Genomic DNA, 18482 nt, shown 5'->3' with positions numbered 1-18482 from the left:
AAGAAAGAATTGCGACGTGAGATGGAGAAAAAAAAAACTGCAATAAGAAAAAAAAAAGTCTGTGAAAAAAAAAACAGGTTAAGTGATAGAGAAAGAATATATCGTAATTATAAGTTTATAAAAAAATATAAATATGAATACATTTGATGGGAGAAAAAAAAGAAATAGTGGGCGAAAGAAAAAAAATTATAAAATTGTAAGATTGTTTAAAAAATTAAATTATTATTCTAATTAAATTTATTTTTAAAATAAAAACGAATTTAATGATAAATTTAAATAATTAAGTAATTGATCTTGAAAAGAGGGCGAGAAAAGTTTGAAGGTCAGGGGAGGTAGGCCTCTCTCTCTCTCTCTCTCTTCTTCCTTTTGTTTTTGTCAAAATCTTGAAAAGGAAAATGGATTCGAGTGAGAAGCAAGAAAAACACGCAACGCTCACCACCTGCAATTCCCTTTTCTCCCCACTACCCAATTGTCCCAGCAAATAGGATTCTTCTGTGTAAAGGGTTGATGATGCCTTGGACGCAAGAGAGAGGAAAATTTCTTGAAAAATCACCTTAGGAAGAGGAAAAAGCAAAAGGGATAATCACAAGCCGGTGATCGCAGGTGTGACGCTTCGTTTTCTGTTTTGAGTGAGTCTTGAATATGGTTGATTTTTCAAGGTTTGGTGTTCTTGAAGTTGTTTTTAGTGTTTTTGTTTTGGTTTGGTTTGTTCAAGTGTAAAGATTCCTTCTGTTTTTGTTGGAGTGTGAAGCTTTGTTTTATTTTAGGGCTGATTTTCTGGTGGCCCTCTTTGTTTTGATTGATTATGTTGGTGATGCATGCCCTTAAAGAACTACAAGTGTTTATTGTGTTTTAGGGCTGCTGAACAGTTGAAAGGTTGTTTCTTTTCTGAATCTTGGTGGACAAAAATTACGTTGAAGGTGGACCTTGGAAGGTTTATGTATGTATTTGATGAGAATGCATTGTGGGACTTTATTTACTTTGATTTATTTATGTGGATTCAAAAGGTTGTATGTGCACACATACATTTTTCCTTTTCTGTTCCAATATGTGTTGGTTGAAATTTGAACATGGCACAGTTTGAGATTTTGCTGATGTAACTGTGGTTCTTGCAAACATGTCTTTGGTTATTTAAAAATTTTACAAACATGTAATGGTTTTGTGCCACTGATTGTGCGGTTGAATATTTTCTTGTTGTGAGGCCGTATTATTTCTGTTATTATGGCAGCATCGGTGTATTGTTCTTCATTTGTACTTTAGGCTTTCAACTTGAAAATCTACATATTTGTCTTTCCTTTGCTTTTGATTCGTTACCTGACCAACTAATGGCTCCTAGCACTCAATGTTAAGTTCTAGTTAGACCTTGTCCATGCAGTAATAGTTTATATATGCTGTCAGGGGAGGATTTTATTTTCCTTATCTTTTTTCAGCAGTTTGCTCTGAGTTTTGTTCAGTCGAAAATGAAAATTAGGTACCAAGACAGCGAAAACCTTGAACAGTAATGGATTGTTAAACTTCATGTAGTTCTTATATATGTACAGTAACTCCAATATGCACAATTGTCCCATAGTGCACGAACTGATGTATATATGCTGCTGGTTATTATGTATATATAAACTCCAAGAAATGGTTTGGCAACAGCATTTTCTTTGCATTTATCTTGTAATTTAAGGTTGCAACATAATATGCAACCGAAACATTTTAAATCAGTGCTCATGTTATTTCCTTCTAACTAGGCAATAACATGAGTATATTTGCATTGGTGTCTTTGTTATATATACAATCATATAAATCTTGGAGCAGAATACATTCAGGATATTCCACTTATGGTTTCTTATTTACCAAATACACTTGTAATCTAGAAGAATATGTGCTTGAAAGTGCATGTTCCTGAAAATGAACCTGGAAACAGGACACAAAGCAAGAGTTCACTCAATAGTTGTCACATGACTAATCAACCAAACGATAAATGACCAATATTTTTACCCTATTAATCAAATTTCTTGAATCATGATTAAAGGAAATCCATAAAGACCTTTCTCCCCGTGGTCCTTAAGCATTTGTTCATCCCACAATTTGGTAATTGGCGCTTTGCTGCATGCCTTCACGGCATCATGGTTGCAAATGTGGTCGGTATCTTCTTCACGCTTTGTGGAAAATATTATGCGGGTATCCGTACCTGGGCTTGTAGTCCATAACCTATTATTTCAAAATTAAGGAATTAATATTCATGGTGAACATTTCGTTCCTCGTTTTTCTGGAATATAAGGAATGCATGACCATGATGACTTATCTGCCATGCATATTGTGTTCTATTTGGCAGATATCTGGTGTCTCAATGAAAACGCCCAATTCAACTGAGGAGTTTGAGAAAAAGCATGATAACAGCGGGGGTCAAGTACGGGAAGATAGTGAGTATGTAAGATTGGTTATATCAAATGAACCAGGGGTAGCTGAAACAGATTCAGAATCTCAATGGCAATCAAGAAAAAGGTCTCTGATACGGTGGATCAAGGCCTTATTATGGTTTGTAATCACCGTAATAGCGGTTCTTATATTCATTAAGTGGGGAGTGCCCTTTCTTGCAGAGAAGGTAGGTTAACTTCAAATTCTGAGTATATATGTTTCATGTATTTCCTTCTGCAGAGTCGCAGACCCTTTAGCTGTAAAGCGATTTTTTGGTAACTTTTGCTGTTCTCTTAAAGATGCTCAGAGGCTTAATATATATCAACAAATTTCATAGCCATGAATCTGCATCCATTAAAGAGCTTCTTTAGATGCACCAAGGAAAAGCAACTTTTTCTCTTTTGCTCTTCTTCCTGACGAAGAACAGCAATTATGGAGACCTTTTTTCCTCCGTTCTTCCTTTGTTTTCTGTATTTAATCTTTTCTTTTTTCTATCTTATTATTGGAGTCCGATTGAGGGTTACTTGAAGTTATGGCAACACATGTAAAATCTTAAGATAAAATATTATCTTAATGATAATATGATGGCATCATTTATTTTATTATTTCCTTGGAAGGAATGGTTCAGTCCTTCATGCTTCAAAAGATTTGCAGTAGAAGCAAACAGTCCAATTGCTATCCTTTCAGTTGGAGAGATTAGTACCTTTGGGTATATCTAAGTGGCATTGAAGCTGATGCTCTCCAAACATTTTGGCTTTTGTCGTTGGAATTTAAACAATGTTGATTATCAACTATTAGGATAAATTTGCTTGTCTACTCTTGGTATTCTGTGCAGTGGCACATTTCAGACAATAATAGGTCCTAACAGAAGCTAAAGAAATTGTAGATCAAACATAAGGCTGCAGTTCTAGTATCATTTATAAAAAGCATTATGCTTAACTTTTATTTTTCATACATGATATTTTATCATCGTTTACAAAATCTTAAGTGACTGACCTTTAATTCCATAATTCTGATTAGGTTCTTTTTCCACTCTTGCAATGGGAAGCCACTGCATTTGGTCGTCCAGTGCTTGCACTTGTACTTATAGGTTCTCTGGCTTTGTTCCCTGTGGTTCTAATTCCTTCTGGTCCTTCCATGTGGTTGGCTGGGATGATTTTTGGATATGGCTTGGGGTTTGTCATAATCATGGTTGGAACAACCATTGGAATGGTCCTGCCATACTTGATCGGTTTAACCTTTCGTGACAGAATTCATGTAAGACAAACTGCTCTTAACACTTCATGATGTCGTTTATATATTTTGCGCTTTTCTGTATGGCATAGCTTTTATTTTGCACATTTGCCTCTATGTATGCCATTTACCAAAAGTTTTGGTGTCTTTGTGCATCCTCAGCAATGGTTGAAGAAATGGCCTCAAAAGGCAGCTATGCTAAGGTTGGCTGGAGAAGGAAGTTGGTTCCATCAATTTAAAGTGGTTGCACTTTTTAGGATTTCGCCATTCCCATACACAATCTTCAATTACGCTATTGTAGTGACAAATATGAGATTCTGGCCCTATTTATGTGGATCAGTTGCAGGGATGATACCAGAATCCTTCATTTACATCTACAGGTGCTCTCTCTCTCTCTCTCTCTCTCTCTCTCTCTCCTCTCTCTCTCTCTCTCTCTCTCTCTCTCTCTCACACACACACACACACGTACCCGTGCATGCTCCCTCTACTCATTGGAGCTTTGTTCTCCAGTCAGTATAATTAGTCTCTAATTAATAAACCAGAATTAAGCATCCTTTTGCATAGTTTGTACGTTCTATTTCATTTTCTTGTTTTCGTTGCTGACTTGGGCTTTGGTTCCTCTTTGGGTCTACTTTTATGCAGTGGTCGGCTAATAAGGACATTAGCAGACGTCAAATATAGGAACCACCAACTAACTCCAGTGGAGATCATTTACAATACCATTTCCTTCATTGTTGCAATCATCACTACAATTGCTTTCACCATCTATGCTAGGAGAACATTGAATGATCTTGAAGTGGCAGAGGCCAACGGGGAAGTCCCTACCGTCCATCGTAGCAGCAGTTTTGAGCTGCGCAAGCTTCCACTCGAAAAATTCAAAGCTGGTTTTACAATGCCTTAAGTGTATAGCTTTGGCTTAGTTGAAGTCTCTTATTATAAGTGAAAAGGATTCAAATATGGATGGGAATTCTGATTTATTGTTGTCCATCCCGGGGTGACTAGATAACGTATGGACTATCTATTCCCACAAAATCTGATGTCTGAATACGGATTTGTCTATCTTTAAGCAGGTGAGTTCAAACTGAATCCCACGCTGTCCACCTGGGATCCCAGAACCTTGAGACCTAGAGATGGGTGTTCCGTAAATGACTGGAGAGTGAAAGAAAACAGTAGGAACCTAATTTTTGTTGACACATGAGAAAAAACGAAAGTAATGTTCATATAAAGTAAATACTTTGAGATTCTTGTATATTTCATTTTATTATGTCTTTTATTCCATGATATTTTATCATGTATGAAAATCGTTGGTATATAATTGAATAGGAAGAAACACAGGAGGAAAGTCAAGTTTTTTATTTCTCTGTTCCATCATGCGGATAGGCATCAGAAAAGTGTTAAAACATTTTGATTATAGTTGTAATGCTTGTAAGCTTATTAGATGTATGGATTATTACCTCGAAACAAACATTATATAAAATGGAAAGCAATGACAATTTTTAATCAAAGTATGAATACAGGCGAGTGCATGGCATTGACATCAACATGTAAAACAACCAACTTTCGGAGGTTGTCCAAATTGAGATATGTAAGACGCTTCTGCAACTGCTGCGATGGGACATAAAAATCTAACAACTCACAGGCATGTCCTCTAGCTAGTTTAGATTGACTTCAGGAAAATTGAACAGTTCTACTCCCGCAAATTCAACCAAGAGCAAATACTGGGTGGCGATGGCATTTCATCCCCAGGATCCCATTTTTTTTCCTGACACAAATGCTGAAAGCAAACCAGGTAATAGGAACCTTGGACGAGGCAGAGTGCTAAGTAATGAGATCGAACCTAACAAGTTATACTGAAAATGCTAAACTATTTATCGGAAAAAAGATAAGCCCCGTCCATGGCCCCAACATGTTACCAGAATAGAGGTTTAGAGACATCCTTTACTGGCTTGGCTCGTTTCTTCTTTCCTCAATCTTCATCTTTGCATGAGGCTTGCTTTCTTCCCCCACTCATTGACCACATCAAAAGAGAATCAAGGAACTCCCGTATCATTCATGAGCAAAAATCTGAAAGCTAGTGATTTCACAGGAGTAATAATCTTTTGTAACTCTCTTTTATAGCAGGAGAGTAGATGGTCATTTCACTTTTCATTTACAGATACAAGCATACATTGACGCTAGCTGCTAACTTTGCCCTTTCAACTTAAATAAGCATAACTTAGATAAACAAATGCTCAACGGTTGCACTCCATGCTCATACTCTCAACCTAAAACACAGAGCTCTTCTTCCTGTCCAAGTAAACACAATCATACAAGAGATTGAGTAAAGCATTTGGGGGTACTCTAATTTCAGCTTTTGCCTGCACCAATCTCGTGTCAGTTTCAATGTCTTAGTCGTCCTGGTATACACCATCCTGAAATTTTTTGGACCTAATTCCAACTGAAAGGAGACGACTTTCGAATGAGACAGGAATTCAATCTGGACATGCTTAGAGATCATTTGTCATGGATCAGTTATGTGCTAAATGGCGAGGTTTAGGTGGTACATATAAAGTGTCACCACCATCCACTGGGGTATGCATTAGGGGATTCCACCTATCAAACACTATTCTGCCTCCTCGCCCAATCCTTCCATGAAAGTTTAATGAGCGAGCAGACGTGCTGTTGGGTGTTGAAGGATCCGATGGAGGTACGATCCCTGCAGCAGCTAATTTATCTGGAAGTAATGGCTTTGCGAACAGCATAGCCGGCTCTGTAGGATCCTGCATCAACACAGAGGAAGCTCAAGTTTAGATAATTTCCATATTACAGATATTTATGTCCACACCTTTGCGTAATAGATGGAATAAAGGAACCGACCCCTCTAATTTGAAATAAATAAACTTAGACCCCCTAATACTAAAGTTTGCTTTACACTGATACCCCTTCCAATATTTTCCAGTTCCGGAAATACTGGTGTCATCGTAAAAAAGATGTGAAAATTCAAGTCTTTTGGGGTAGCATGCCCTTTGGGTGAGAGGGCGTATATCATATTATAGTATAATCCAAAGAATCTAAATGTTATTCTTTACAAATTTGAAATTCCAATTATATTTATTTAGAAGTTCAAATCCAATATGTTTTTCTTATTTATTATACTAATTTTTAGCTTTAGAATTTCTGGATAAAATTTACTTTTTAATATTTTTAACTTTTCATGTTTAAAATTTTTTCATACAAAAGACATTGAATGCTAAGTTATAGCTTAACCACTCAGTATTTTCTCATTCTATTATTTTCGCACTTTTTTTAAGGTAATGTAGAGTGTTATTTAACTATCATTAAATAAAATATAATTTAAGATATGTTAATACTTCATTGATTAATTAACTAGTAGTTAATTTTTCCTCTTTTTTCTCCATCCCCCCCCCCCCTCATCCCCCCCCCCCTCTCTCTCCAAATTTTTTTCCCTTTCTATTCTTCCACAATGCGCTACCCATTTTCCTCCTTCCCTTTTTCCAACATCCTCCCTCCTCCACCGCCACCCCAATTTCCCACCTCCCTCACCTTTCCTTTCCCTTGTCTCCAACCGTGCATTTTTTGTATCTATTTGTGTACGTGTGTTTGTGTGTCCTTTCTTTTTATGTCTCCTGTCTGTGTTACTGTCTTGGGGAGTGCGGCTGGTTTCGGGATCTGTGTATGTGCATATATGTGCGTGTTTTATAAGTACAATTTCAAGTGTGTCAGAGTGGGTATATTTGTACCTGCGCCGCGTGTGAGCTTGCCTATGGGTATTGTGCAAAAGAAGAGAGCAAAACAAAGGAAAAACTCTTGCAACTAGAAACTTTAAACAAAGAGGTAAAAATATTTGCACGATCAGTTTATTTTTTATCAGCTTCCGTTTTTTCTTTTTCCCTGACTGTCAGCAGGTAAGTACACAAGTCCTTCGCTTTATAGCGGCCAGCAGGGAATTTAGTAAGTATAATTTCTCTGAGTTGAAGCATGGCATTTTAACTATTCCCTGGGAGGTTTCAACACAATTATCCCTTATAAGGGATGCCATCAGTGAGTATATAATGACACTTTTGAAGTGCATCCAATAAATGGTATAAAATTAGGGATATATTCCATGAAAAACATCATTTAGGATAACCCAGGTGCATTGGCTTCTCACAACTTCTTATAAAGTGTAGCCTGGAAACGAATTAGTTTTATTAGGAAATGCAAGAAAGTACCAGTTTATGAAGCCAACTATGAGGAACACGCCTTCTGGCCTCTCGCCGTGCATTCCCTGCAGGAACCATCACCAGCTTTGATTCTGTGAAAGGAGGATTTTGCACCACAACTAGTCGACTGTTTGGACGGCTGTTTGCTACATCATCAGAATCAAAGAACTCCTCTTCACTTGAACCCACCTTGCTCGGGAAGGATGGCAATCCAGGTAAGGCCAAAGAATCCTCAAGAAGCTCAGTTTCATGCTGAAGTATCCATAATAATTATGAGCATCAGTTACTTATAAAATCACATGAAATGCCAGATATAAACAGTCATAAAAAAAATGAAGTAGCCAGGCATCTTGTCAAGCACACAGACCACAAACATAACAATTAGATGGTGTTAACATTAAGCACAAAAAGAACACCTAACATGTCACGATGACAAAATATTCTAAAAATATATTCTCCCTGTCATTGTATGAGAAAAAAATGCAGGCATAAAGGAATCACACAAACAGCTAGCTGGATGCACTTGGCAAGACCTATCTATTAGTTCATCAGAGATTGAAGTAGGGTAATATGGTACAATTTCAAAAATCCATCATAGCACAAGATAATGATGCAAACCTTGTACTTCATTTGAATTCTTTGGAGGGTGACCTCACTTTCCACGAGTTCTCGTTTTTTCTCTTCTCTCTACACGAAAGCATGTCAAAGGAATGAGGACAAATCATATGGCAAAAGTTTCCACCACCATATGAAATGTAAAGCTAATTGATGTTACCAGAATAAAATCATAAGTACCAATACCTTGATCAAAGCATCCAGGATGGTCTTTGCCTGATCAAGGTTGCGCCTGACCTGAAGTGGATCAAAAACCAAATAAATTAATCCAGTCTTTAATACAAAATTTAAGATTATGAGTTGGATCTTCTATGACTCAAAAGAGCTGACATTTCTGATTTGCAAATTGATTATTAAGTTTTCGCCTCCAAGCTTTTCAGTGGTCAGTGTCTCGCACCTCACTTTTCACTTGATTAATGGACATGAAATGGAACTTGAAGTAACTTTTGGAGTTAGTAAATATAAATTACTCAAGATGAGAAACCAAAGCCTGAGTTGATGAACCAAATTACAAGAAAAAGAAATCATGCAAGCATTAACAAAACATCACTCATCATGGTTACATTGGAGGCTGTATGAAGGCCAGAAAGTACTAAAGAATGATGCAAGTACATGCACAGTATACTACAACTCAACCTCAGTCTACACAAGGCAATAGGAACTACTGAAATTTCAAGACAAACATCTTTGATGCTCAGAGCATGATACGGTTTTTTAACTTCATAGAAAGAAATCAGATTAAAATCTGTAACAACTACTTTGTCAAAAGAAGCAAGCAGAAGAAGCACAGAGCCATTTATCTGGATTCATGTTTTCGCATTTTTCGAGACAAGATAAAACACACCCAATATTTATTTTTGTGTTTTTACACCTTATTTGTGTGGTTTTTTGTTTTTCAACTTTCTATATAATATATATATATATATACACTTATATATATAATATAAAAGAGACATGATTTGACAATAAACACTGATTTTTGTCTCCCAAAAATACAACATTAAACATACAATATTTATATATATACATATAATATATAAAAATATATATAAAAGAGATATGATTTGACAATGAACAGTGATTTTTATCCCCCAAATCCCAACATCAAACCTACACCACTTATTTTAAAATATTTTAAATTACCACAAACACAAATCCAAACATACCATGTATCTTCAACACACACTTACTTATCTCTATTTTTGTCTCTCTATCTTCAAAACACAAAACAAAACACTCAAAACACAAATCCAAATATAAGGTTAGCATTTCAATACCATAGTTGTTAAAGGCACACGGCGAGTCATGGCGCAAAGGTGCCCTGGAGCCATGGCATAGGCGGGGCGAGCCTTTTTAAAGCATGGTGCATATTTGCATATTTAAATTATACATTCATACATTTATATCTTACAAGTAATTGAATACAAATACGAGAAATTTTATTAATCATTATACCATTAAAAAATAAATGTAAAACAACTAGTGAGGGATATTTCTTCCTTTTCTATTTTTATTTTACATTTTTCTATTACTTCCTTTAAAAAAAAAAGTTAAAAGGTTCAGAAAACCCTACATTTTTCTGCTACTGTTTTTGGATTTATAGTTCTTTTTTCTTTTCTTTTCTCCTTTCAAATGGAAAATAGAAACACAGTGAGAGAGACAAGCTCCCTGGAACCTACTTCTGCGCCTGCGCCTGGGGTGCCCGAACCCTAGCGCAGGCACTTTGCATACGCTCCAGCCCCGCCGCCTGCTACTTGCGGCGCCTGAAGCCTCGCCCTGTTCCGTGCCTCTTCACCCCTGTAGCCGCTCTCTGCCGCCTCCACTCCTCCTGCATCACCATTTAATTGAACTGGGTGAAGTCACCCAGTTTTCTTTTGGAGCTTGCAGAAGGCGCGCCTTTCCACAGCCATGGTGAAGCCCAGCGCCATTTCTGAAAATGGCGCTGGGCCCGCAATCCTTGCGCCATGACAAGCACTTTTAATAACTATGTTTAATACTTCAAATGATCTGCTGATCATTTGAATTCACATTTTCATGCACACTCCTCAGCACAAAATTGTCCTAATGCTCACCTGACCTGGATTTTCAGACATCTGAATATCGTACTTCATATTCTAATGCAAAATTTTCTGTTACCATTCAATTTCTCTATACAAAAATAAGCATACAATACAAAATTAATGAGAACTCAAGGTAGCTAGAAGTGAAAGTTGCACTCACCTGACGAAGCTTTTCAAATGATTGCACATTATTTTCCCTCCTTTGCATCTGTTTCAGAAGAGGTCAGTCATAAAGTAACATTAATTGACAATCTCATATCACATAACAATTAGCAGTTATACTTAATTAACCACTCCAAATGTAGATTATAGTACTCAATCAACCATCCCGTACCCTTCTAGTGTGAAGCCTGTGAGCTTTCTCCCTTGGCCTGAATACATTGTACGGATTGGTGTCATTAACTGGTGGTGGCGGCTGTGGACATTACAAGGAAGAGTTATTACCAGCTAGACGTACACACTCTAAGAAGAAATTCATTAATGTGACTTAGCCAAGTTGTCCAGCTACTTAAAAGCAAAAATGGCATGGCAAGAATGGAAGAAAGTCAGCATTGCTTCAAACTTACTGAACTTTATCAGCATTTAAATTTAAGTCCTTGAGACCCAAAAGAAAAAGATAACCACCAGTAACAATTTCATAATCTCTGAGAGAAAACCATCATCTCCATACTACACGCTATAATACCATCAAGGCATATGTGGAGAGGGAGCAGGATGTGATCCTGAATATTTGTTAGAAAACCAAGATCCTTTCCCATAGCTTTCAAACAGATACTTAACAAGGATACTCAATTAGTTCCTAACTAACCTGCAAACGCCGAAGAATGGGTTTCTGCCATCGTTCACGCTGTCAAAGAAAACGTGGGAGGAAAAAGGGAAAATGTCACATGAGAACTCATTTCAAAGAATTATTCTACTTCCTGAAATGCAAAAGTTGGCTGTTAACCAGCAAGCTAATATAAACCACAAAATCCATGCCATTTCTTAGTTCCACATCAGATACCAAAATCCATTCCATATTGAGTACGAGTCTTGTATAAAAGGATCTCTGACACAATTCTTAACCTACCCAATAATTTTTGCTCAGGCATACTAGAACTTCACTATGATATTGCAAATCATAAATAGAAGTGTCCATATAAAAATTACAAAAAGTGTATGAGCGATACATTCAGTTTAAAACCCTAGCATAGGCGTCCCATACGTTCTTAGCTTATGATGATAATTGTTTAGCAACTACAGGTGCCATAATCTGAATATCAGACAGTAATAAGCCTGGGTAATTGCAAATCTGATAAAATAATAAAATAATAATAATAATGCAATAAATATATTTTTAAAAGTTTCAATAACTTATATCCCCCATTACTAGACATTTTTCAGGTCAAAGAGTAAAGATTAATTCATATCTGAAAAATATGAATTTTTATCTCATTATTTGTTTTGCAGCATTTTACCATGTCAAACCATCTTTGAAGCATAGATTAGGATTTTTCATCTAATCAACCATTCCCCTTATCGAAGCAGAAGTCCTGAAGTTATGAAAGGCCAATTTTCTCTCAGATTATAGAGAATCTCCGTTTCCCTGAAGTATCATTATGCACATCACAGCATTAATGAAGCCATCATGTATCTGATTGGTTAAAAATTAGACACCCTGAGTCCATAAAGTTACTGGACCATTTTTCAGCAAGATATCACTCTTCAATTATGAGTAGTATTCACCAAAACCCGTAACAAGAACAATGAACCATAAGATGTTTTTTTTCTCATAATAAAACTAATGTAGCACTTGTGCCAAAATCATAAAGAACATACAAGACGTGGTGCATACCTTTCCCTTCCAGTAATTATAAATACATTGGAAAACTCCATATTTGATGGAAAGAGCTTGTAATGCCTATAATGTGAATCAAGGTATGATTAGAAAATTTATCATTTCACAAGAAGATCAAACAGAAGCAAAGAATAAGGAGGCAGAAAAGACGACAAAATAAATAATATGAAAATGCCTACTCCAATGAAATAATAAAATAAGCCTCTAGAGGAGAGCAACAACCGAATTCCATGAAATTGATATGGATAGAAATCAGAACACCCAGAATTGATTTATGAGATGGCGCATCTCAAATTCTTCCTCAGACATACAGCCACCTTCCTCAAGGCTACAATAAAGTGATACTATGATTTAGCATGTGTACAAATGCTATTACTTATGAACCATCACTTCCTTTTCTATGATCAAACTTCTGCCACTGAGTCAGTATCTGGTATCATCCCTTTAGTAGTAGATACTAAAATCTTACCAAAATAGGGCCTTTTCTCCACCTCATTAACTTTTAATACAGAACCAGTCACCTCAGAATATTAACAACATTAAGCTTGAAATTCAGTATCCCAGGCATAAGCCTTCTTAGCAAAAATTGTTGGAAGCCGAAAAATGCAAGTATGCAACTTTTTGAATTTTGGGATTGAATATGCTTAGCCAGTAAAAATCAAGATTGCAGGATTCCCCTGTTGTATATTTTGTCCCTAACAAAGTTTTGATAACAGAAAAGGAAGACCCAAGGAATTCCACAATAATAAGTTAGCACGTACACCCAAGTAATGGAACTCCTTAAGGAAATTAGTCCCACAATTTGAGCTTCCTCAAGAGCTATCATCTTTCAGATAAATCTCCCTACCATCAATTCATTGGAGTATAATCATAATGAAGACATAGTCAGAAGCTACTTAATACAAGAAACTAGAGAACATATTAAACCAACCACATAATGAGATCATCCTATGAATCCATTATCTATGTCAAGGTCATGGTAAACCTTAAGCTCCTATCTATGTCAAAGAGTGAAGAATGAACTTTTACAACCAAAAAGAAAATTACACAGAACTAATAAAAAATTCCTGAAGATTACACAGAAACAATGGAACACGGCTAAGAAAGAGCAATCTTCACCTCAACAGCAGCATCAAAGGTTAAAAGCACTGGAATAGGAGAGCCAAGTGTTGGGGTAATAACTCCTGCTCTTTCACGAGCCTTATGATCTAAAACCTCCAACTTGAAAATAATTGTCTCTAATCTGCATCAAAAAACATATGACCTGATTACACAGTGGAATAAGAACATACAAATAACGCCCAAATGCTAAGAGCGTACGCGATGCAGGTTGGACCTATTTAGGTAATTTTTCGTCCCAACCTAATGTTTGTGGTTTTTAGAAAGCTTAGTCCAAGCCCTTACGGTTTTAACTGGGTTGGACTGGGTTTTGCAGTCTATAAATCACCTATATCATATTAGTTTTTTGTGACAACTTATGCTGTTGTTATAACTATTTTGTCATAATAAATGCATTTCCTATAGTCATAGTCAGCAAAATGTAAAAGTATGAGATAATCAGTTACAATGTGTAAAACATACATTGTTATATATTTATTATAGAAGAATATAAATAAATATTACTCACCAATGTTTTATGAATAAGATTGTGAAAAAAGTCCTTATTTTGAATTAAATTATATAAGAAACTAATCATAATAATATATAAATATTAAACAAACATTATTTGAAATTCAAGTTATTGCATTTATCAGTGGCACAAAACATATAGAAGATAACCAATAACCAAGAATTAATTAACTAATTGATCTCATTTACATATTTATACATACTAGTGACAAGCACATGCAACGCACTCCATTCGTATTATCTCAATAAAATTGTTAAATTGCAATCATAAGATAAATTGATGAATAAAAATATGTTAACTAAAACTTAAAAAGTATTATTATTTACAAAGTAAATGCATACAGTTATAAAGGCAATAACTATTCTCCACTTTATTTATTATTCTACATTATAAAAATTATATCTTTTCTACATGCAATGTACACATTTTTTTTAGTGTAAGTAAATGTCGATTCATATAAATAAATTCAGGCAAGATAATTATATACATGCACACCAAATACACAAAAAGATACACACGCGTGTATATGTATGTGTGCGTAGGATATACAATAATTAAGACTGATAAATAAAAATATATAGTAACTGATTGATTTTTTTTTATATAGAGAAGTAATGCATACAAAATTTTAAAAGTACATGTATCGTATACTTCACAATATAAAAATACATTAAAGTAAAATAAATACATTTATTTAATTTTGTTTTTACTTGATATAGGTTGGCTTGGAAGAAAAATCACCTAGTAGTGCAAGCTAAAATAAAATAAAGTATGATGAAGATTTAAAGGTGACCTGAAGTTCCATTTGGACTTCTATGCAGGGACTAAAAGTCTAATTATCTAGAACTTCAACAACCATACTAGCAAATTTACATTCCAAAAAGATACAAGCATCTCAAAAGTGGAATAGGATGTCCCTTATATCAGCTTCTATCACTCATGTTCACAGAATAACGACCAATGTAGGTAAACTGAAGTTCTGTTAGATATCAGATTTTATCAGTAATCTTCAAAGGATAACAATGGAATCAAGTTCACGGAATGTAAGCTGGAAACTAATTTTACATACCAAAAAATAAAGCATCTTAAAGAAGAATGTTCCCATGCTCATCTTCTATTTCCAGATCAAAAAATAAATGATAGTGTAAGCAGTCCAAGAGATGGTCAGTAAAGGATGCATGTAAGAGACATTCAGGACCATGCCAGAAGGATTATACAAGATAAAAGAGTTACTTTTCAGCAACAAGAGTTTTTCTTTCTTTGTTGAAGTCTTGAAGCCAATCCTCATCCTCATTATCAAGATCATATTCAACAAATTCTCCAATTTCGGCTCGAGCTGTCAGAAACATAATAAAAAATAGTAACATATAGTTAATCTAAAAACAATACAACTAGCTACGTAGTTGACTGACCACCCCTGGCGCGCAGGTAAGATGTCGGTTGGATGAAGGTACGAGAATAGTCCCTTTCATATGTATCCACAACCACAAACTCGGGAGTCGGTATTTCTGAAGCAGTTTTCCTGCCTGGTACTTGTTGCACCTATTAAAGTTACTGTGGCATTAGTTGATCTATCCATAAACATCATTTAAGACTCACCAAATTGATGTGCCTATTAGATTTACCTCACAGTTTCAGTAACTTGCATAAAGCTTATGGCAAAACAAGAAGTAAACATCACCACTTTGGGAAAAAAAATATTTACTTGTCTAAAACATTGCACAAAGTCCAAATCAGCAATCAAACTTAAAATATGACCGAACTAAAAGTGTTTGCTTTCGCATGTCAGGGAAAGTCAGGTAGAAGCAATTAGCCCGATTACAACGCTTTTCTGTGGATTAAGGAAATTCAATCACCTCCTGCTGCTACTATTAGTTCATTAATTTGTCGCAGATATGATGATACCAGAAACAAGAACTCTCCCATCCGTTCCCACTGCTGCATGGAGCGGGAATCAACATGTCACTATTTAGGAGGACTTCATTTCGGTTTCGTTGCATTCTTAGTATACCCATATCCATATGCTCCTGTATGTTCTACATTATAATCTTAGCACTTTGCAGATTAGAACAATGTAGTGATATTTCTTGGAACTATCGCCCCGTATCATGATGATTTGAGTGACCTAAAACCCTTTCCTTCTTTCTGGGAGGGCTGCTCTTGACCTCAAGTGTTCAAGAAAGAGCAAAAGATGAGTATTAAATCTAATCTAAGACCTCTAAACTACCAGCTATACCCTTGGCACGCCTTGATGACAAATCAGTCCCAAATCGATCAAAAAAACCATAATCACAAAAGCAGAAGGAAGCTTCATTAACTACCTTGTGTAAATTATTTAATCACATGCCCTATTACATAATTTGTAAACAATAGTATGCAGCATGGCAATGCAAAGATCATACCAAGTGGGTTCACATTGCAGTGCAGACTAGAACCAAAAACCCTAGCTGATTCCTGCTAACTTGCTATTCCACCAACGACCTCAAAGCCATTACACGGCAGTGACAATTATAACTGTTTGACGATTCTTATGAATAATAAAAATGGAAAAGCCATTGGCGTTTTTTTGAAGTAATACTCTGATAAATATCTATACTTCAAATGGCATCCACGGTACCACAAACTTAAGAAACACAAAAAACTCAAGCTGACAAAGATAATTGCAAAACTAATCATCCTATGCTATTCACTCAGATTACAAGTCAATGGTTGAAATAAATACCTCACCTCATTATCAGCCTCCGCAGCAAGACGGAGTATCTGAGAATTACGAGTGGAGGTAGGGACCTCATCATCCTCGAAGTCTTTAATAGATTTTATAATTGGGAGTTTTTTGTTGAAGTCAAGGGGCCGAGGCCTAAATGAGAGCCTACTCATAGCATCAACTCATCTCCCAGTCTACTCAACAACTCTTTTTAATCTGGATGCCACCATACCACGTGGCTGCCGCTTCCTTGCACTAAAAATACCACACGTAAAAACTTCCAAAAACAAAAGGAATGACTATTAGCATTTTATCAGCGTAATCTTTACCATAATACATTGCTGATAGCATTTTAAATGCACTAAATTTCGCAAAAACATGAATAATAGAAATGCATGACGTCAGAAACCCTAATTTTAAATTGCAGATTTAAATAATAAAATTGGCGCCCTAAAAAGGTTCCAAAACCCTAGTCCATAAATACACAAGCATCCCATCTATCCATACCTAAAATCCCACATTTCCGCATATAAATACGTACCAAACCAGCAGTTCCACAGGTTCATTCGTATTCGCACATAAAAAATTTATGCATGGATACAGAAAAAGAGAGGATTACCATACCAGCAAAAAGCAAGAACACCTGATTGCGAGAGCCTCCGCCCAAAATTAATAGCTTGGTGGAAATTCAGAGAGAAATTGTGTTATTAGGTTTGTTTAATTGCAGAAATGGAAGCATTGGATGATAATGGGGGAACAGATAGCACCAGACCCGATTAGCGTGACCCGACCCAAATCCTGTTGCGAGTGAAAATGGGCGCGAGAGCTTTTCTGAGACGTTTGTGTTTATTGTTTAGGAGGAAGCAGTTTCTGGGCCGGGCTGTAGTGGATTTTATTTGGGCCTTCATAAAGATGTGATGCTCGTCAACTATTTTGAGCCCAATAATAAAAATACTATAGTGAAGAAAAGCAATTTTAAACACGTGTTGACGTGGCACTGATATAGTCTTTATGACAATTAAAAAAATTAGTTGAAATTTTCTAAATATATATTTTGTTTTCTATTGCAGGTCCACTTGTAAATTTATTAATTTGGTTGGTTACTCTTTTTAGCAAAATTTTAAAACTTACAATCAAACCTAGGGATGTTAACGAGTCGAGCTCAACTTTTTTTTGTGAGCTCAAGCTTGAGGTTGATTCCTATGTTATGAGCTCGAGCTGATTTTTTTGTTATTATTATTGCTAGATTAAATTATGGGAATCATCAAACTTTTACATAAATTTATAAGTAATAAAATAGAATGCATAATGTATACAATGTTATAAATATATCAAAATATAGCATGAAATTTAATTTATTCTTATAAATATAAACTACTAATTAGTTAGTAGTAAAATATACCAAAAAAAGAATTTCATACTGAACAATTTAAAATTGTAGAAAAATATTCATTATTTAGAATAATGCAATTGACATACATAAAAATATTTTATAGTTGAGATTAATATATGTTCACAATCTGTAATAAATCTATATATTTATAAATATTAGTATTACATTGATGTAACTATCATCTAACATTGTTGAATAATATGGGTTAATCGGGCCATCAAAATTCAAATTAAACTGTTAGATATGATCAAACTTACAGATAAACACATTTGGTAAAGTATTAGACTTAGATGTACGGATGTTGAGATACCGTATTCGAAATATAAGAATAATCATTCAATATGATGTATCGTTAAATCAGGTCATGTGGTTTTAGGGTGTAAAAATGGCCAAAAAATTCCA

At 35.4% G+C, this 18482-nt stretch overlaps 2 protein-coding genes across 5 annotated transcripts; one reads left to right on the top strand and one right to left on the bottom strand.

The window, feature by feature from the left end:
• Window positions 308-4981, top strand: LOC105172482 (TVP38/TMEM64 family membrane protein slr0305). 3 transcript variants are annotated; one of them, XM_020697169.1, is made up of 6 exons: window positions 308-603; window positions 857-940; window positions 2324-2593; window positions 3427-3663; window positions 3802-4019; window positions 4282-4981. In XM_020697169.1, exons 3-6 carry the CDS (start codon window positions 2339-2341, stop codon window positions 4538-4540), a joined length of 969 nt encoding a protein of 322 aa, XP_020552828.1. In that variant the 5' UTR covers window positions 308-603; window positions 857-940; window positions 2324-2338; the 3' UTR covers window positions 4541-4981. The 3 variants fall into 3 exon arrangements, with proteins under 3 accessions (XP_020552828.1, XP_011092230.1, XP_011092229.1); XM_011093928.2 differs by lacking the exon at window positions 857-940 and having other exon boundaries at window positions 308-629; XM_011093927.2 differs by lacking the exon at window positions 857-940 and having other exon boundaries at window positions 309-603.
• LOC105172481 lies at window positions 5112-17519 on the bottom strand. 2 transcript variants are annotated; one of them, XM_011093924.2, is made up of 13 exons: window positions 17312-17519; window positions 16711-16964; window positions 15396-15525; window positions 15217-15319; window positions 13473-13596; window positions 12351-12416; window positions 11325-11363; window positions 10851-10931; window positions 10677-10724; window positions 8643-8693; window positions 8460-8528; window positions 7851-8093; window positions 5112-6398 (listed from the first exon to the last, which is right to left on the bottom strand). In XM_011093924.2, the coding sequence occupies exons 2-13, from the start codon at window positions 16858-16860 to the stop codon at window positions 6147-6149; spliced, it is 1356 nt and encodes a 451-aa protein (XP_011092226.1). In that variant the 5' UTR covers window positions 16861-16964; window positions 17312-17519; the 3' UTR covers window positions 5112-6146. The 2 variants fall into 2 exon arrangements, with proteins under 2 accessions (XP_011092226.1, XP_011092227.1); XM_011093925.2 differs by having other exon boundaries at window positions 16711-16942.

The sequence above is a fragment of the Sesamum indicum genome, linkage group LG10 (genome assembly GCF_000512975.1).
Source record: "Sesamum indicum cultivar Zhongzhi No. 13 linkage group LG10, S_indicum_v1.0, whole genome shotgun sequence".
Lineage (NCBI taxonomy): Eukaryota > Viridiplantae > Streptophyta > Magnoliopsida > Lamiales > Pedaliaceae > Sesamum > Sesamum indicum.
The sequence above is the reverse complement of the archived record's forward strand: the minus strand, read 5'-3'. Positions and strand labels throughout refer to the sequence as shown.

Excerpts from the sequence above, each read along its gene's own strand:
- LOC105172481 (XM_011093924.2), bottom strand. The coding sequence starts at position 16,860 with ATGAGTAGGCTCTCATTTAGGCCTCGGCCCCTTGACTTCAACAAAAAA. Across the intron at positions 15,320-15,395 it reads TTACCTGCGCGCCAGGGGTG|CTCGAGCCGAAATTGGAGAA; the intron begins GTCAGTCAACTA and ends TGTTTCTGACAG. Across the intron at positions 8,694-10,676 it reads CATTTGAAAAGCTTCGTCAG|GTCAGGCGCAACCTTGATCA; the intron begins GTGAGTGCAACT and ends GATCCACTTCAG.
- LOC105172482 (XM_020697169.1), top strand. The coding sequence starts at position 2,339 with ATGAAAACGCCCAATTCAACTGAGGAGTTTGAGAAAAAGCATGATAAC. Across the intron at positions 2,594-3,426 it reads TGCCCTTTCTTGCAGAGAAG|GTTCTTTTTCCACTCTTGCA; the intron begins GTAGGTTAACTT and ends AATTCTGATTAG. Across the intron at positions 3,664-3,801 it reads CCTTTCGTGACAGAATTCAT|CAATGGTTGAAGAAATGGCC; the intron begins GTAAGACAAACT and ends GTGCATCCTCAG.